Here is a 21,209-nt window from a genome sequence, read left to right on the forward strand (position 1 = left end):
CCTTGAAAATTTGGATTGTCAGTTTATCCTTCAGACAAAAGACTTCTCCAGCTGGGAAGGGAGGAGGAATGAAAATCAAACAGCACCTCCTAGGAAAACTTCCATTTTTAAACCAATTCCATTTATTTTCTTGCCATTCTTCTCTATTAACTTATTATCAGCAATATTTCTAAAGCATAAATAAATTGAATCACTGTCACAGGCATCCCAATGATCCCAGTGGCTTTAGTGGATAATCTTGGGACAAATCTATACAAATAAAAGTGCACTGAAGTCAGTAACCAAAGAGTTTCCTTTTCCCAATAGGAAATTTGTTCAAACACTCACATGCATAGTAATGGCTTTCATTTCCTTGGTGTGCAAATGTATGGATGATGGAGGTATTTGAACATCTATAGTTTGTCCCTTCAGACAAATTCAATAATGGGCATGATCTGAGTGCTCAAAGGCTAGATCCTGCCTGCCTATCCTTTGAATCACAATCGGGTATAACATTCCAAAGGTTCATCGCTGGCAGTAGCCTCATCTCCTGTTTCTGCCATTGCTTCTGTTTCAGCCTTGAAAGCTGGATTAAGCCTCCCAGGTGTGTAGTCATTTCTTTTCAGATCTATGGAGAAAACAGGTAAAAACTTCAGATCCCAATTGTTCAGCGTATAGAAAGAGCCAGCTCTTGAGAAAAAGAGCAAGAGGGGAGTCAAACCGTAACATCGTAGAGTGCAGAAAGCGAGCATGCTTCTATTTTTGTCTTTCCCACTTCCTTTGTCATGCATCCTCTACACACACTTTTAGAAAGACTGAAAGAAGGACTTCAGCTATCCAACACAGCACCTACAGAAAGGCTGGGAAACTTTTAGCCTTCCAGATGTTGTTGGGTTACAACCCTCATCAGCTTCAGTAAGCATGGCCAATTGTTGAGGATGATATGAGTTCAGCAACATCTGGAAGGACTCAGCTTCCCCAACTATGAAGTCCCAAACCCAAGACAGGCAAAGCAAAACTCTGTACCAAAAAATCTGACCCAATAACCCTGTTTGTGCAAATAGTTCAAAGTACCACAACTACTCCTCACCAACTTGACTGATGGGGAAAAGGAGTTGAGTTCCCCCAACATGAGACCATGACACCATGTACATTAACAGGATATGGCTCTTTCCTATTTTTGTCAACCATCCGTTTGATGGTGGAATTACAAAGTCAGCTGGAAAATATGTGAACAATATTTGTCAATGTTCTGGACACCACATACATTAATTGTCACCAAGAGGTGCAAATACTTTAGCAAAACCAAAAAGGAACAGAGTAAATTAGATTTGTCTGCTCCTAACAAATCTAATACTTCAAATAAAAAGAACAGTTTCAAGCAAGATTAATAGGATTAAATAAATTCAAATTATTTCAAGATTGATGTTCTACTAATGTTAATGACTTTCTTTGGGCTCCTTATTTCAGCATTTAAACTTACTGCTTTAGTCACCCCACTGACAACTGATCTAAGATTCTGTATGCAAAAAGGAAATAATTAAATGTTTGCTATGGTGTTTTAAATAGATTGCAAAATCCAGAAATAGAACTGGAAAATGCAGTTTAGTTTTGCTTCTGTGGGATTCCGAAGACATATGGAAAGCCTTGAAAGAATTCTTAAAATAATTCTTCTTATGCCTTGGATTTCTTTGTTACCATAAGATGTTTCACACTTATCCCAGAGCTAGGATAGCTAGCAGAGACTAGAACGCAGGCAACATAGCGACCACAATTTATCATCCATTCTAGATTCAGGGATAAAGTGTTCTCAGGATTTTGTTCAGACATATGCGGAGCTTTCCCACTGCATACCAGGAAGTCTGAGTTTCTTGCAACAGGAATTGCAGCGATGCTTTGAAATGAAGTTTCTGATTGCTTCCTCCCCAAGGTTTGCTGGTCCAAATGCCATGCCTCTGGATCTGGAAGAAATGACAGAAAACTAGCGAAGGGTTTAGCCTGTGTTTTGATCTATTACCGATAATATTGCAAAGCCTTCAAGAAATTAAAGCAATGACTCTTGGTTACTTTGTTTATATAAATATATATAGTGTTCCTCCTCTCTGCTTCATTGAAAAATGTCAGTTCTGCTACAAAATTTAGCCAGTTCAGCAATGTGGCAATCCAGCAGTGATTAGATACTAAGAAAGATCTACCATCTCTGTAAGAACAAGTTGTACATAACATGTCAATGTGTTGCATATATTTGCCAAGACGCTCCAAATTATGATATACTTCTGCTGTGTTTCTGAGATCTAAGCAAGTTACCTACTTCTGGCTAAGAAATGAGAACTTATTTGGGGCTGACCTATGGATGACCTGAAAATATTCCACACACTGCCTAGTACTGCTGGCTATTATAAATTTGCTTTAAAATTTATAGTGCTCACCTCTACTGCAGCATGTGGCTTGACATATACACATAAGTCACCTGCTATCCACCACTATGCACTTGTGTGTAGTCTGGATTGTGTGTGTATGTGGGCCCACAATATCCTTCGGAAATCTCAGCATGAAAAGAACCACTTTTAAAGTGGTAACATGGTGAAAAAAGTGGGATTGTCTCAATGGAACTGGACAGAGGGGAAGTATCAATTCAAACCACATGGTCACTGCTCTCCAGCCCATAACAATCTTGCCAAAAGCAGGAAGCCCCAGGTAAGAAAACCAATTTCCCTTTAAAGACACCCACAATATGAGAAAAGCCCCAGACTCTATAATGAGTCAGCTGTTTTTTCTTTAAGGTCTAGCAGGAAAATATTTAGCTTTCTCAAAGAATTTAGAGACTAAACTAACACTGAGAAGCACCATCTTTACCCTATTCATGAATTCTATTATGTTTAGGTAAGGGTATGCAAGCTTTTGTGTGCTCTACTCAAAGGTTTGTGAGCAGCCTAAAAATTGGTTCTTGTACAACTAGAAGATCTTCCGGGGCTATGGATTAGGTGATCCTTAGGCTATTTGTAAATTTTTAGAGATGCTATGCCTTAAAGAATCCAGCATCTCTGACAAACAAGAGCAGATTGGCACAACTACTTCTCCATAGATTTACTCGGATATAATGACCAAATGCTTTTTTTAATTGGTGCTTTGGGCAATCACTTGAGCCCTTGTATAGAAAATTACCACTAGAAAAGCATTATTTATGTATACTATTAGTTACACTTACTTATCAAACATCCCTTTCAGCATGACCACTCTGGGTTGTATCTAATGGTGTTGTTCCTCCAGTGGAAGGAAATTCCCGGTGGACCAGATTTCCCCTTCTCACTGCGGCCTCCCGGGTGTGCTGCAGATCTGCTCCAGAGAGTTGGGAGACTGTCTGGAGCAGATCTGAAGAGCACGCAGGGGGGTGGGGAGAGGATGGAGAAGTCCCATTGCATGAGCAGGCTTTTACTCTTGGGAGGGTTCGATCCAATCCTCTATATGCACTCCTGGTTTCCATCCAGAAACAAATCCAAGGTTATAGGTCCAGAACTTTTCAGTGAAAAGTATGTAACGTTAGAGATATGTAAACTGATAATGTAGAGATTGCCTTACGCATCAGTAGACCTGGCCTTTCCTTTCTTCCTGAATAGCTCTCCTCATTCTACACATATCTTTGATTAGGGATAAAACTTCTGGAACAGAAAGCATGATTTCCAAGGAGGTCTGAACTTGAGGACCTTTCATTTTCAGAATTAAGCACTGATTGTCTTCATATTCATAGGCCAAGCCAGTCACATGCCTGGCTGGGGGATGCTGGGAATTGTAGAACTTTTTTCTGCCTAAACATGCATAAGATTGCACCCTAAGACGTGTAATTTTCCATCACTGAATTAGTGCAACATTGTAGAAACAGTAGCATTATAACACTAACAAGAACAGGGAGGTCAGGTAATGGCATTTTTAAATTAAAAAAAAATCACAAATCTTTTTTCAAGGCAATGAGTAGAATGCATAAAAGAAAAGAGCCATTACAGATCCAAGTGTTTGTATCTCCTGCACACAAATTACCTTTAAAATGTTCCTTTGAATAGATGAGGGACTAAAGCAGCCTTCCACAACCTGATCTTCTTCAGGTGTGTTGGATTTCAAATCCTATAAGCCCCCAGCCAGCTGGCTGGGGGATTATTATGGGCTTTGTAGTCCAACACATCCAGGGAGAGGCAGCAGGTTGAAGAAGGCTGGGCTAAAGCAACAAAATATTGAACTATAATTATTGCAAACAATATTAACGACAGATTTCCATCTGTCAGAAATCACCCACTCCCCTTGGGTGTCCGAAACTGCAAGCTCCATGGTACACCTCTGTTTCCCACAAGAGGCTTTGGATGTTGGTTTATTCACCAGAAGAATATTATTTTCATACTGCTAGTTTTTTCTCCCTCTGGTACACAACCCTCCCCCCCCCACCTGCTCTAAGAAGAATATTTCTGAAGTTATCACTAGGCACAGACATACAAACTCCATCTGTAGTGTTGCTGTCATCTCCTCTCACATCACCGTCAACACAATATTGCTTTTGTTTTTAATCTTCTCTAACATTTGAAAATCAAACTGCATTTTCCACATAGTTAATGACTTCTTCCTACGTTGTCGTGAAATATATTGCTGTTTATGAAAATGACAAAGTAATGATTTTTTAAAATTATTTGCCTGTGGAAAAAACAACCACTACACTTGATCTTAGCCAAAAGTCTGAGAAGCCTTTTTGTAAACCACTTTGCAAGCCTGTAGACAAAATCTAGTTTCAGAGACTCCATCTACTGATATTTAGCTGGACTGCTAGCATGTCCTGTTGCCCTAGCCACCGCTCCATCCCCGCACCCCTCATGTTTCTAAAATGTAAGCAGGGAATCCATGGGTGTGCTTTGGTGGGGGCGTTAGTTTATCATTGCCTCCAGTTGCTGACTGCTATTCGAATCGATCACAGAAACTAAGAATTTTGGATCTCTCTTCAGCTGAACAATGGATTCATTGTTATCTTCATTTTCGATAGGTGGTTAAACAAATAAACAGATATCCTTGACCTTCCGCTCCTCTAAAATAATTGGCAAATTGGCAAACACAAATGCACAAGATTTGAAACATCACATACACACCTCTGCTGAGGTCCATTCATTTTTTACTGTATACACAAAACAATAATAATTTAAAAAAATACAAAGACATACAAGCATGGCACTGTCCAGTTTTCACCTATGAATCAAGTGAATGAAATCTGGATGACCTTGGTTATTTCCTAGCAGCTGCCTGGATGCTCCAAAAGCCCCGTGGTGGGTGTGCGTTGGTGCTGCGTTGGTTATACGATGCAGCCTCCTCCTCGCAGTCATCACGGGGCTTTCCTGCAAAGCTGTGAGGTAAAAAAGTTGGGGACTTCCCCAGACTTTTTCACTGGAATAAGGCAAATATGGCACATCCACTGTCTAACCCCGCTCCAGTGTCATGATGGAGTCATTCCTGGGCACATGTCAACCCCTGATTGGTCGCCATCTGCCTGGGCAGGGGGTGGGGCGGCAGAAAGCCCGTTCCTGCTCTCTGTGTCAGGATTAGCAGTCGCCACCCTGCAGCAGAGAAAGTGTGGGGTTTCTTTAAATTCTGTGGCAACCCAGTGCCATTTAGGTATCCCCCTAGTCTGCCTGAAGCAACACTCCTCAGTTTATCTTACTTCTGGGTTGATCAAAAAATAATCCTAGCCAACTGCTGGCCATTCAGTCACTTGAATAAGTGTAATGGGCAACACCATTTCAGAAACCCACGTTAGATACCATTTTATTTATGGCATTATCCTCAGTTCTTGTGCAATCCTAGAATTTGGGGATCTACTTTTGACAAGCCTCACCCATGAATGTGATGCACTTAATTTCAAAATAAAGGTGCCTAAGCTTTCTGGAGCCTGCAGATCCACACCCTGCCGCTGAAAAGTTCCTTCTGCTGTGACTCAGATCAGCTATACATAAGTTTAGGAGGATGCATATGAATGCGGTCTAATGTAAACAGGCTCTAAGTAATCCAAGCCACTGTATATTAAACTCAGCATCTTCAGTTGTGTCTAAAGCCAAACCAGAATCTGAGCCTGACTATTCAATATTGTTAAAACACCTGCACTCCTTGTAACCAACGTTTTTCAACACAGAAGCGTCATATCCAATGGTGTTATTTCACTAGCACAAAGATTCTGGCGGAAAACCCATTTTCATTTTTGCACAAGTGTCAAATCCAATACTTTCTGCTTGTGAAAGACATTCGGATTTAAATAGGCTAGGTCTTGCTTGCACTGGTTTGGCAAGTTGTTTTGCTAATGGCTGTGAACAACACTAACTCCTGTAATTTCTCCACCGGTGTAATGCTCTAGTGGATATACTCTAAGATATATAATCCCCTGTATCTGTATTCAGAACTATATGAAGTTTCCTTCACTGACCTTTAAGCCAAGCTGCAAGTACAATGAATTACAGTATTCTAATCAGTCAATTAAAAAGATACAAATAGGAAACTGTAATGATAACAAAAACATAAAGAGCGCCACTGTCAGTAGTGTGTGAAAATATGTGTATAGGCATCAGAGGTAATATTGCATATTAATTGAATCACATGAAACATGTCATATTTGGTATGATAAAGTGACACTAGATACCCACTGCTTGTCTTCAGGTTTAATAACGGATGGGTCTGTAAGATTCTCTCCAACACCTGCAAAAGTCAAATTTACAAAGGGTATTAGAAGGTAATTGCCTTTTTAAAGATCACTTGTGAAATGGTAACCTATGCAATTATTTTATAGTTATCTAATCTTTCGCTTTATAGAGTAGAAACTGAAAAGACAACATTAGAACCATAAAATGCTGCATGCTCGTCTCATTTTTGAAGCTAATTCTTCGTATTTGTCCATTGTCATGTAATGCCAAGCAACTCAAGTACATTAATCCAAAGTGCTATGTGGATCCAAATGCACGCCTGGAAATATATGTGAATATGGACTATATTTCTATGACAACATTCATAAGACTGGCTGTTCTTGCAACAAACCCAAGAAACTACTCTTAACATGTAAAATGTGTAAGACTCATGTAACAAAGCAATCAAATACAAATGCTAACTGCTCACTTTCCCTGTGCCCTTCTAAGGGCAGCAGTGGCAAATGGAGTGCTCGTTTTTCTGATGCTCCATTGGCCCATCTTTGAAAACCGTTTCAAAAGTACCTGGAACAAAATTAAGGAATCTGTTTTTTGTATGTTCATTGATATATGCAATTGTAACCTACCATTAAGGTTTCCTTTTGATGGTTTTGGCTTTCAGTGCAAATGATAGTGCCCAGAGCATTTTTTGACATTCCCATTTAATAAATTTCATACATAATTTTGCATAGTACTAAATTCCTAAAAGATTTTCATAAAGCTGCATAATTCAACTGCCTAGGCATTATCCTTGTATAATTGTTAGTTTTCTGCTGAGCTGTGGTCAGCTGATAATCTAAAATCTGTTTATACTAAAGTGCAGAATATGAACACTTGTTTGCTTTGATAAATAGAATACAGGATGTGGAGTTCCTCCCCATTCTGGCTTCCAGCAACTCTCACTCCTCAATCTTGTTGTACACCAAAAAAAATTCAGAGCTTCTAGAAAACAGGGTTCGGGAATGGCCACATATATATTCTAAATCTAGAACAATAGCAAGTAGTTTCAACACTATGCATTACTTTCAAAATGACCAACTGTTTTGTGTGGATGACCATTACTAAACTTCACTTCAAAACCAAGACAGCAAGACAGCTGTCCTGTTGATGGGAGGGCTTGTTTAATCAAGGAATAATTTAACTTAAAATTTAACTTAAATTTAAATTTTACTGTTCTAACTTTGTATTTTAATCTTATATCAATTTTGCTGCGTGGTTTTATCCTGGTTGTGCTTTTTATACTGTATTTTGTATTTGTGCTTTTAACCTGTTGGTTGTTTTATTATGGTTTTAATTTTTGTGAACCGCCCAGAGAGCTTCGGCTATTGGGCGGTATAAAAATGTAATAAATAAATAAATAAATAAATAAATGTCAGAGAAAACTGAGATCAAGCTATACAACCCTATATTGTGCCTGGAGACATCCCTAACACTGAAGAGAATGGATCAACCCCTACAGATATAGAGCTCCATATAGCCTGTACGTACTGCAGCAATTTGATCAAGAGGGAAATGTGCATTTTCACACTTAGCCTACTGGTTAATCCAACTTCACCATCTTGGATCAACAGCTGCATTTGGTGTGCATTAATAGCCCTTTATTTATTTATTTACATTTATATACCACCCCACAGCCGAAGCTCTCTTTATAAGTGCATCAGTGAGCATGAATGCTTTGTTAATGTAGCATTGTCAGATGGTTATATACATCACTCAGTGCAAGACCGGATTTATCTAAGAAGTGAAGGAAATAATAGATTCCATCACTCTGAATGCTTCATAACACACTTCAGACTACCGCTGAACCAAAGTTTCCTCAAAAAGATCTAGGGACAAGAGAAAAAGGCAGGAAGAACTATTAAAACTGGGAGGGGGAACGGAAAATTCTCGAAATTGAAGGAGGAGCTTAGCAGGAAAGGTACATCTGCATTGCCTTTTTTCAAGAGCAATATTTTTAAAGAATTCAGTTGCCAAGTTTACTGATGACACCAAATTATTTTGGGTGGTTAAAACAAAATGGGGTGCTCCAGGGATATCCATTTTCCCGGCCTTCCGATGACAATATTTGGTTCCTGGGGAAATGCAATTCCTCCCACCCCTTTGCCCAGGAAGCATCCACATGGATACTGTCACTGAGGTTGATGAATGACACAAAACCCTTCCTCAGTTGTTCACCCTGCCATCCCCATGGACCAAGGCCACCTTCACAGCAGTACTATCTCCATATCTGGATAATACAAGGACTGCTTGTTATGCTTTCAGCAACTTGCACATGCATTGAGTGCTGGAGAAACTATGGGCAGGGCAGACACTGTCTGAATATAAACCCAAAGACAATCATGATCCAAGGCCCAGACTAATTCTGAAGCTGAATCCAATATGTCAAGATGTCAAGATATGCCCCCTTTCTTCTTCTGATTTTCACATACCTTCCCACATGTCTTCCTGGCTCTGTGCAAAGACCTTCACATTCACTTAAGCTTTCAAAAGAAGACACCCACGCTGCAATTTTAGATGGTTGTCTACACATTTCAGCATTTTATAACAAATACTTGTCTCTTAAATGTTGAATGTAAAGATAACAATAAATGAGGTTAAGGGACTGGAAGGTTTGTTTTGCTTGAAAAATGCACCTCAGTGTAATTCAGGCCTTTTGAACAATGCAAATAAATTAAGCCTCTATCTTACAGTACACATTTCCCTTGACACAAATAGCAAACAAGGATACTTAATTTACATTATAGGTGGTTGTTTGTCTTCCTAGGACTGTTGAACGTTTCCCTTAAAACAAATTAGTCCCAGCCCAGTTGTTCAGTGTGTGCGCGTCTCCATGTGTACATGCATACATGTGTGTAAGATCTGTTTTGCATGTGGCTCTCATGCATGAACAAGAGCTTCCCCATAGTTCTGAAGGAAGTATTTGAGAACATCTTCCCAATGTCCTTTCCTTAGCTCTTCTACCCCTTCCTACCTACCCTGGGTCTTTTAGCTCAAGCTTATTATGAGAGAAGATCGCAATGGTTCAAAGGAAGGGAAGTTTTGAAACCAAGCTGAATAGTGGCAGCAGGTAAAAGCCTACAACGGGACATCTCCATAAAAGAAAGGTAGTACTGCCAACTCATCACCCAAAGGAAGCGCATTCCTCTTTAAAAGTTCTGGGACAGTAGGAAAGAATATGGATGCTGTGCCTTACACCACTCTGCTCTACCCCACCAGTCCCTTTTCCCAGCGTGGCCATTTGGGTCCTCTTTTACAGAGGTCTGTTATGTGCCTTCAAGTTGGCTTCGACTTATGGCGACCCTATGAATCAATGACCTCCAGTAGCATCTGTTATGAACCACCCTATTCAGTTCTTGTAACTTCATGTCCATATCTTCCTTTATGGAATCAATCTATCTCTTCTTTGGTCTTCCTCTTTTCCTACTACCTTCTGTTTTCACAGCATTATTGTCTTTTCTAATGAGTCATTTTTTCTCACTATATGTCCAAAGTATGATAACCTCAATTTCAACATTTTCACTTCTACTGAGTGTTCTGGTATAATTTGTTCTAAAAACCACATATTTGTCTTTTTCACAGTCCACGATATCTTTCCTCTACCACCACATTTCAAATGAGTTGACCTTCTTCTTATCCGCTTTTTTTTCAATGTCCAACTTTCGCATCCATACATGGAGATTGGGAACACCATGGTCTAAATTTCCATGGTATACCATGGGAATACCATGGAAACCCAAATCAATCATGATCCTGATTTGGGTTTCCAATATCACATCTTTACTTTTGAGGATTTTTTCCTACAGCTCTCACAGCTGCCCTTCCCAGTCCTAACCCTCTTCTGATTCTTGACTATTGTCTCCATTTTGTTTAATGATTGTGCCAAGGTATTGGAAATCCTTGACTATTCAGTTTCACAGATGACTGCCCTCTATTTCGAAGGCACCCTCTATTTGCCCAGTCGAAGTCCAGTTTAAAGATAAAGAACCCTCAGAAAGAAGAGATGGGCCTTGAAGTAGCCCATCAACAGCACCTGGAGAGCAGACTGAATAAGGCTTATAGGTCACCTGGTCACAGCCTTCCACAGTGAGATGTACTGTACAATTCTAATAACCTTTTATAAATTTGCATCTATACATATAAATTAGCATATGGAAAATTTGTGCACATCAGTGTCCTCTTTTGCTCTCTCTTTTGGTGGTGCATGTCCTGTTTTTTGGCCATTCATAAGGGGCCGTCCTACTCTGCCCATCCTCCTGTCCCGTGTTCAGTAGCAATTGTGAATCTTGTTTTGTTTGTTTGTTTGCCACACAGCAGGAAAAGAAAGATGACAGGCAAAGGGACTAGTGGACGAGCAGAGTGGGAGGCACAATGGCTCCATTCTCTCCTTCTCTAACTCGGAGATTTTAAACGAGACCAGATCAGTTTGCAGAGATGAACCAGCAACCCTAAGGAAGGGAGTAGAGAAAGTGAGGAGGGAGTGCTTTGGCCTAAATAATTATGGCCTGCCATGACTTGAATGTACATAATACGTACTACAGAGATCATCATCACTAAAGCACAAAGATATTGTGGCTGTTTCTAAACCACCACCCCCTTTTTGAGGTGCATGTCTTGCAAAAGAACTTTAAAAGCTTCCTTGCGTTTCATAGTACGGAATTTTATTTATTTATTTTAAATATTTGTATAACACTCCACATCCAAGTTTTCGGAGTGGTGAACAGCAGATAGGGGATGATGATGATGATGATGATGATGATGATGATACACCAGCTTAAAATTACTATTTTAGGTTATTACTCACCTTGCAAATCCAGTACAAGGAGTTCTCCTCGAGTATACTCATACGTCCAGTGAGAAAAGGCCAGCATAACTTCTTCAAGCAAATTTGTAGGTGTGATCTCATCCCCATTGTTGTTATTATATTTACGGAACTCTCCTGTCATGTACTTTTCTATCGTCAGCCATTGATTGGCTGAATGGCAATAAATCAAGAAGACCTCCAGGAACCTGAAGGAAAGGATATTGTCATTCAGAGAATTAGCTGAATTCTCAAGTGTAAAATACAGGATTGCAGCCTAAGGAATATGTCTGGCATAAAAAGTGTTATTTTTAAAGATGCACTCCATAACACATCCTCTTTCCTGGCGTAGAGTCAGTGGGAGCCTAATCTATGGAGCACATTTCACAATGGGCCTTTCAGACAACACACTAAACCATTGTTAGGCCACTAACCCTTTTGCAGTAAATGGTTAGTGAGCATGTTTAAACCATGGCTATATGGCCACCATGGTTAGGAATGGTTCACACAACATGCTAAGTCATGGTTCGCACAACATGCTAAGCCATAACGTTTAGCTCTAAATGCTTAACCACCATGGCTTAGCGTGGCTTCCCACACCTAATGGGAAGGTGTTATCCTGCCCCGCCCAAATAAGATTCTGGAGAAACAGATTCTAACTTTGTCATAGTAGATTTTGCAATTAGAACTTATGTACACCATTTGGCCCAATCCAAAAACAATTTATTTGTTTGTCACATATATACCCCTCCTTTCCATAAAGATGCCCAAGGTAGCTAAACAATAACATTCACAATAAAAAAAACCACTACTACACTTAATCAAATAAGCAGTACTGAAATGAATCCATTTAAAAATCAGAAAAGAGCAGGTAAAAAATGGCAGCCAGTTAAACATAATTAAATTTGAAAAATATAGCTTGAAACACAGAGCCATAAAGAAAAAAACCCAAATCCATAGACCAAATATGTTTCAATAAAAATGTTTTTGCCTGCCAGAAGGCAGAGCCTACACCTTGATGCAGCCATTAAGAAGGACCTTTCTTGAGTACCCACCAGACACTGGTGAGACCGAAAGAAGGGCCTCTCTAGAAGATCTCTGGCAAATACAAAAGCACAGAAGCTGAAGCTTAACAACAGGCTAAAACTACTGTAATCATGGTAAATATAGTAGCAATTTGCTGATTCTAGTATAACTCACAAACTTCTATGAAGAAAACACAACTAGTAACTATTGGCTCTCACAAAGCCATTAACACATTCCAATCTTTGCAAAAGCAACAGCTCTCTGTTACCTAAAAAAAACCCTGAATTCCTGCATACCCTATTTCTATGGGGGCATAGCCCAACATTTTTTGTACTGGTGGCTTCTGTTTGAGATGTTGCATACCCCCAAATTAAACTTGTTCATAAGAATTAAAGTAGATTGGTATACATGAATTGTGCATATTGATTTCCATGAAACGGAATCCTGATGGTATCTATTTATTGCGCTATTTAATATGAAAGAATAAATTACTATAAATGGGTTGGATGCAATGGTGTCATCCTATCAGCTGAAGGGAACAGCTGGTGGAAAAGATTTTCTCTTCCCTTTTACAGCTCCCTCCAAATCTGCTCCAGAGGGTTGGGGGATCCTTGGATCCAACTCAATGACATTTTCTTTGAAGGCAAAAGGGAAGAGGACCATGCACAACGACATTTTCTGCAGTTCATAACCTCATCAGAAGCATCTATTTCTGTACCAGACTCATCAGAGGCAATAGATAATAGCAAAATTATTGTATTCCTCAAAAAAAGTGGCAACTTTCAAAATCATGAAACGGCTCAACCCTTCTAATAAAATATCAGGTTAAAACTCTTTTGAAATGGAAGGTTGATTTTCACTCTAATAAGACATTAAGATCTCTTTATGAGAGAAAGGCCAATGTTACTCTTGATACTCTATAAAATTGCTTGTAAAACAAATCGTAAAATTTTATTTTAGGTACTCAGAACCAAGTTATCATCTCTCTCTCATCAAATAAATATAGAAGGATGGGGAAATTTGAAATAGAGCTACATAAGTAGGGGTTTAAATACAGGCTCTCTACATCATAGGGAAAATTAATACATAAACTTGAGAAGCTTTTGTCTCACTACGGTGATATCTCATTTGATCAGCTTTATCAGCTTTGAACTGAACTGAACTGCAAAAGACAGAATGACCAGAACAAGTCTGGCCTCAGTCATACGTATTGTACATGTTCAACCTCTATGCATCACAGAATATCAGTGAACTGGAGCAAATATTATTTTCTATCTCTGCCCTTCCACTTTGCTTTTCTTACCAAGGTGCTGGTTTCCAAGGGGTGGATGCATATGTTATAATGTGCATGTGTTACTGATATTTATTTACTGATTAAAAGTATTCTTTCATTCATTCATTCATTCAATTTATACCCCACTTATCTACAAAATACCCTATGCAGCAAAATAATGTCTATCCCACCTTTCCACACCAAAGTATACTCAAGGTAGCTCACAAACAATAAAATTATTTGCATTTATCATTTGATAACCTAAACATGTAAAACATCCATAGTCATCAGAGATGACTGATAACATATCTAGCAGTTAGCAAGCAATGGGACCCTAACCTGCAACGGTATAACCTTTCACTTGATGTCACTTGAAATTATTGGATGGATTCATGTAGAGTTATGTAGACAAAATGTAGTTTCAGTGAAGCTGCCTAAGAATGCTTGTTCTATATACACACAAAATATGTCACAAAATACACACACCACTCTCGCTTTCCATATAGAGAGAGAGTGGGGCGGGGGAGATACACAAGCCCAAAGTAGACACTGTCAACACTTTTAAATATAGGATGTCAACCTTATACAGGCTGCTTACGTGACGCTTGCACTGTTTTAACAATTCTGTCATTTATATCATTGCTGTCTATGTCAAAGTAACACATGTTGTCATATGCATTCCAGTGTGCACATGGAGCCACTGTATGTATTTCCCCATTAACTTCAAGGGAGCCGTGTTGGAGTTCTGAACCAGAACTACACCTGCATGGCCCATCACTGACGCATAACTGGGTATCCATTCAAGCAATGCATGTTATACAGAAGGAATGGGTTTAGTCCACGTTATGTCTGAAAAATCATCTCACATACCTTGGGGTATATGGAACGGTGTGTGGCTTCACTTGATTGAAGGTATATATCAACTTCTGAGCTGCCCTTTGCTGTTGTATTTCCTAATTAGAGTAACAATACATGTATTAATACAGGGTTTTTTCATTTTAAAAAAATAGTGCAAAAACCACTCCAGATACATTATGTCAATAGTTCTTACAACAGCCCTGAAATAAGGTAGTCTAGTATTATCACCATACCCATAACTATAATTTTACAGATTGGGGTGACAGCTTGAGTCTTTTTATGGCTGAAGCAAGAAATGAACTGAAAATGTATAGCTCAAAGACCTTGCTCATAATCATTATTTTATTTATTTGTATTTATTTATTTATTTATTTATTACATTTATATACCGCCCCCATAGCTGAAGCTGTCTGGGCAGTTTACAAACTGCTTGAATGGTGAAAATAAAACTCACTTAGAGGACTTGAGGGCGGGAAATGAATAGTATTTATCTATCATATGAGAAAGTATCCTGATCCTGGTCCTTTCCCCTTCATACATCAAAGATAACAATAACTTCTTTGGTCTGACCAGTTCAATTCCTACTGCAGAGACTGAAACATATTTGAGACACCTCCTATCCAGAATACAGTCACCACCCAGCAACGTGAGTGGATTGCATACTAAGCCAGAAAAAGGTGAAAGATGTATACCATCTGAAGAGAAATCAGAAGCAAATTAAGTTTCATAGGAACGTGGGAAGCTGCCTTAAACCAAATCAGATCATTGGTCTAACTAGCCCAGCATTGCTGACACTGTCTGGCAGCAGCTGTCCATGGTTTCAGGCAGATTATTTCCTAGCTCTACTTGGAGAAACCAGGAATTGAACCTAGGACCTTCTGCATGCAAAGCATATGCTCTACCACTGAGCAACGGGCATTTCCCATTGTTTTCTATATTTATGTTGTCCTTTTCTGTCCATCCAGCCTTGTTTGGCCAACTGATATATTTTCAGCCAATAGTCTGGAGCACAAGAGGACTCCAGCTGTAACCCCCACCAACTATAACCCCCACCAACTATAACCCCCACCAACTATAACCCCCTTCTACTCGTGGTAGTCAAGCATTTAAATTTAGCAAACACTTTTAATAGCATATTTCCCATAAGGCTTTGCTGGTCATATGGGGTCAGTATGAATTCCTCACCAAGTTGTACTCACTCTGAGGCAGAGATGAAGCACTGTGCCTTCATGGAAGATCTTTTGCCAACTCTGAACTACTTCAGGAAGGAAAGACTTTACAATGAAGACATGGCCCAACTGTAGCACATCATTCTCAGACCAGGTACAGATGACTTTCATAGCCCTCCGCAGGCCTCCATCCATTTCCTCCCGAGACAAAACTTGAATCATAGCAGCCATGCCACGCTGGGACCAGGACGACATGCTTTTATCAAGGTTCAAAGGTGAACTTTCTTCTAATCTATAGATTGTCACTTCTTCTCCAGCTAAGGTCAACGAAAATTGAAAATATTATTTAGAAAAAGTGCAAGTCACATAAGAGTAACAATGTGTGTTGGGTCTGTATTCATAAAACAATATATTTACAACACAGTAACTCCTAGATGTTGCAGCAAAGAAATAAATTGTAAAGTATCTTTAACATATGTCTTATGATTTCATTCAGATAACCAAGTAACAGTGCAATCCTATGCATGTCTTTTCGTAAGTCCCATTGCTCATGTAGGATTGAAGCCTAAGTGATGTTTGCATCTCCTAGTGACTAAAATATCTTCATACATTAATACGGAAATTGATACTCACCAAAAAGCTGCACTGGTGTAAAAGGTATAGTTTGAGACAATCTCATTAAATTGTTCCTTTCGACAGCTGTAAAGAGAGAGACAGGTCATCAAAATCTTGTATCCTGGATCCTAAGTGCTTTGTGATTATGTACTTGCTTCTGGACTTCTCCTTAATCTAAGACATGGGCCATTAACTCTTGAGTTAACTCATTAACTTCTAAGATTATGTGCCACAATGTCTTGTATGATCTGTGTCACCTGATTTGCCTTTGAATAAAGCTAAGTCACTGAATTATTCCTCTGTCATCCTGTTCTATAGTGAGGAAGCTAGGCCCTCCGATGCTGCCCTACAACAGGTAAGCCTTTAGCATCCCAGCATCAGCATTGGCTCAAGGATGATAAGGTATGTTGGCCAAGACGAGATATGATGGGAAGGACTGTTCTGTTTACAACTTTGATGTACGATAGCAAGGCAAGTGGGTGCCATTGGCAAGTCTTCCCCTCATTTTGAAAGAAAAGCCATGACAAGCGCTTGCAGATTACCTTTCTGCAGATTACTAAATGGAGTTATGTCTGAGTTAGCTCTAAGATAATATCTCCTGTATTTCTCCTCCAGAGTTGGGAGAGAATTCACCAGAGCACAACCTGGGACAACATGTGTTGTTATCTCCATTTCACACATTTCAGTACACAATTGTCCTCTGTTGAGTGCACACTAGGGGCAGCATTCAATAGTGCTCCTGTGCTCCTGCCATTTCTGTTGCTCTATCAGGACTTACTGAGAGCAGAAATGAGAATTTCTGGAACAAGAGAGTTCAGTGGAGCTCCCTTCTGAAAGCTCCATTGTCCTGCTCTGTTTTGGAAAAGAGCATTTTGCTTGTTTCTGATCACTGCAAGATCCACTAGCTTCCCACTGTGTTAGCAATGGATCCAGCAATGGATCCCACTAGCATGGGCTCAACATCAGATACTGTCCTAGGTTGCCTTGGCGCTCATATCCACGTCTCACTCAATGGAGGTGTGTTTCATTTTTGCTGATATATTCATTTAGTTTATTATATAATACCTAGAAAGGGGAGAACCCACCATTATATGCAAATATGTCATCTCTGAAATTTCATTTAACTATGTGCTTCCTGAACAAAATTAAATAAGATTGGTGTAACATTCTAAAATAAATGTGGACTATAGAGACCTCTGCTGGCAGGCCCTACATATCACATCATCCCCGTCAGTAGCAGTGAGTGGGGGAAGCAGCTCCACAGTATTCTATTAACTGTTATATATTCACTTGAAGGATGTAAAAGAGTTCTGTGACTAATTTAGTGCCCAAATGTTAGCATTGTCCATTAATAAATTTAGGCTGGAGATCAGAATGTATGAAGCATATTTTATTACATTTAATTTGGTGCATCAGTTGTGAAACATGGCAGACAGGAATGATTCTCCTTTCCCAAGATTTGGGGATTTATTCTGTTCCTTTTTGGACACAACTGAGACTGACACAGCTAACCTAGCCTGCTAGCTCAAACCACTTTTAAAAATAATTTTATCCCTGTTTGCAGACGCATGTGACATGACACCCTTGTTCACTGCTTTCAACACAAGATGAAGATATGAATTCATTTTAGGGAGTTAATAGGTTTGTAGGATCAGGGGATGGATTGGATGTCTTCAGGTCCCTTCCAGCTCCCGTGTGCTGTGATTAATTTCTGAACTGGTCTGTGACTGTATAATAAATTTTGATTGATTTGATTCCCTAGAGATTTCTACGGACGGAAAAATAAAGACTGTCACATAGACAAGCTGGATGGAATGGAAAATATGTAGTAAAGATTGTGTTTTCATCACAAGTAGGAAGTGATGGCTATTAGCAGACTGTTGTTTCTGTATTTCCTTGGAATCCTCTATCATTACCCTCTGTTCTCTTGGGCTGAGAATCTGTCATTTAATCACTTCCAGTATTTTTTTCTTTCCAAACTTATTTTGCCAAAAACTACTTGATATGTAGAAGCCAGTGCTAAAATAATAAATAATCTTAATCTTCCCGGGCTCCTGTGTTACGAATAATCTTAATATACTGCTCTTGATAACGAGCTACTTCAAAGTGAGAATAACAGAAAATGACAGGAGGAAGGAATTAATAAGCTTATCAACTAATGCAGTGATTCAGCTCCCATTTAGATACTCATGACTTACCTGAGTAATGATGGTGCAGATCTTGAGGGGTTTTTAAGGAGGATAAGATTTCTGGGGTGGGGGGAGTGGAATGAAAAAAAGGATTATTGTTTTAAGTAGGGGAAACAGAGACAAATGTGCTGTCATGAGCACCATGCATTCAAGATTGCTGTCAAACGAAGTGATGGACGTAGCATTCTATGGAGGGGAATTACTTTAACTCTGTCATAAAGTCCAAAATGTAAGCTATGTAAACTATCAATAAAACACCATATGATTACACTGGGGACTACAAAATAACAGGCAATATTCACCTCAAGGACAATCAGTTTCTCTAAAGCTGAAGAGCTAATAATTGCACTTTAAGGATGGTAAAAAACCATTTTACTGCCCACTATGCTTCATGGGATCTCAAAGGCATGATTTCCTCAATTCTTTGCCTACTCATTATGCATCCCATTAACTACATTATGACACTGATGTTATAGCAATACTGGCTCATTAATCTGTGACATCTAAAATGTTGTACAGTCTAAAACAGACAAATAACAGTGAAGCAAAACTAATTTAAAGAGACATTTATACACGGGTCCAGATTCCACATCGTCTCAAAACAAACTCTGACTTACCAGAAACAAGGGCTTAATATAAACATCACGCCAAAGCATGGTTAAGGATACTTAACTATAGTTTGGTGTGATCTAATCTGAATGGACAAAGCATGGTTTGCATCTTCTGGCAAACTAGAATATGCAACCATAGTTTGTGCTAACTATGCTTCGGCCCAAATTGACAATCATTAGTCAGTCATAATTTCTGGGGTCCTCTGTACCATAAGAATGGGAGTGCTTGCAGATGAAAAAGAAGAGCAACTCTATACTATTTGTGTATAAATTTGGAAGCTCAAACCATAGCTTGGATTCTAAACAAGGGTTAGTGCAAGTCATGGTTCAGGGTGACATCTGAAATGAGTGCAGATGAGACATTTTTGTCTGTAAATTTTCCCTCCAACCAAGGCTATCATAACTAAAACAGTAGCATAGAAAAAGAAATTAGTTTTAGCCATTTGCTTTTCTATTTGTTTTCTTTCATGGATCTTGCAGCTCTACTTTGTTGCTGCAGTGAATAAGGGTGCGTATTAACATGTTCATATTTTGGAGTTGGGGAGAAAGAGACACCCTTATTCACAGTGATGGCAACAGCAGCACAGTGGATTATTGGAACCACATAACATTTAAAGGTGTGCCAGGCACTGGAGAGAACACTGAACTGACTATCTCTGCCAGGGGACTTTTAATCTACAAGACAAGATGGGTAAAAGGCATTGGGTAAAAGGCCTGGGAATGTGTCATTATGAGCTGGGGACAATCAGATCTCAATGGAAGGGCAGGAAACATAGCAGGGGTGCAGAACCTCAGTCAGGTGGGCCACATCCGGCCTGCTGGAGCTCCTCTGATGGCCCCACCCCCTTTCCCCCAGCCACGGTTTGATGGTTCCCCAGCTTTTGCGTGTTTCCAAACCCACTCACTCCCATCCTAAAAGGTTGAAATGCCTCTCCTAAAGCTTAGTTATTGGCAGTAAGAGCTTTAAGCAAGCATGGGTTGGTGTTTGGGGATATTTTGGTCCCTCCCCCTTTGCCTCCAAGCCCTGTCTACTACTGGGGTGCTACCAGAACCTCTCTGAAATTGAATTTGGCTCTCAGGCTGAAAGAGATCCAACACCCCTGAGATACAGGGACGTGCACCAACTCCCAAGAAATTGTACTAATTCTTATCAACATTTCCTTGAAATGCCTAAGGATGTTTCACGTGAACAGGAGCTTCTAAATTTGTCTCTGCAGAAGAGTTTGATGGCCACATGTCAGGAAAGATTTGCCTTGGTTTGCTCAGTAAAGGCTTTGCTAAAGAAGCAGGTCTTGAAGAAAGGATGGAAGCTTTGTGAATGGAGAGGAAGATGTTATTTCAAATACAGGGCCTATCAGGAGGTGCAGAGTAAAGACCAGAAGAGGCAGACAAAAGGGACAAACATGGATGAATCTGGGCTGAATGACGGGAGCAAGACATTGTGTATATGAAAGAGGAGACATAATCAGGGCAGAAAGCTTTAAAAAGGACTAGTGGTGTGGAGTGAGACTGGGGTGGGGAGCTTTAAGAGGGGTGTGACCTGAGCAGAGAGAAAGCAGAGCTTTGACAGAAGCATTCAGAATCAAGTGCAGAGGGTGTTACAAAAGAGAGGATGTGATAAAAGCACAGAAGAGGTAATGTTGTTGGATCACTTGAAAAGGTGTAAATCAACGGAGGAACTAGAGAAAGTAGAAATGTTGTAAGTTTTTAAAAATTCTCCTAGTCTGAGGAATGAGAACTGTGGATAATGTTTTTATAAGGCTTTGAAGGCAGAAGCTGGTCCAGATGTTTAAAACTATATACACTGTTGGTCTCAGAGAAAGAGACTTACAAAGAAAGTGTGAAGTGTTCTTCCATTTGAGTAGCTGGCACGAAGACAGATTTGCGACTTTTCATATTTTACAAAGCTCTTCCAAACATCCACCAGTAGCTGTCTAGAAAGGCATGGCATCACTATCTCTGTGATTCCTCTGAAGACAGTTTGTCAAGAAAC

At 39.6% G+C, this 21,209-nt stretch overlaps 1 protein-coding gene across 1 annotated transcript in view; it reads right to left on the reverse strand.

The window, feature by feature from the left end:
• Window positions 1-476: 476 nt before the first annotated feature.
• The window catches only part of TRPM6 (transient receptor potential cation channel subfamily M member 6), a 98,521-nt gene continuing 77,788 nt past the window's right edge, over window positions 477-21,209 (reverse strand). The window contains exons 32-39 of the mRNA XM_063128760.1: window positions 18,615-18,665; window positions 16,435-16,500; window positions 15,832-16,118; window positions 14,645-14,727; window positions 11,479-11,684; window positions 6,642-6,693; window positions 1,834-1,940; window positions 477-607 (exon numbers count right to left, since the gene is read on the reverse strand). Coding sequence (XP_062984830.1) covers window positions 477-607; window positions 1,834-1,940; window positions 6,642-6,693; window positions 11,479-11,684; window positions 14,645-14,727; window positions 15,832-16,118; window positions 16,435-16,500; window positions 18,615-18,665 — 983 coding nt within the window. The remainder of the gene's footprint in view (window positions 608-1,833; window positions 1,941-6,641; window positions 6,694-11,478; window positions 11,685-14,644; window positions 14,728-15,831; window positions 16,119-16,434; window positions 16,501-18,614; window positions 18,666-21,209) is intronic.

The sequence above is a fragment of the Elgaria multicarinata genome, chromosome 6 (assembly GCF_023053635.1).
Source record: "Elgaria multicarinata webbii isolate HBS135686 ecotype San Diego chromosome 6, rElgMul1.1.pri, whole genome shotgun sequence".
Taxonomy (NCBI): Eukaryota; Metazoa; Chordata; class Lepidosauria; order Squamata; family Anguidae; genus Elgaria; species Elgaria multicarinata.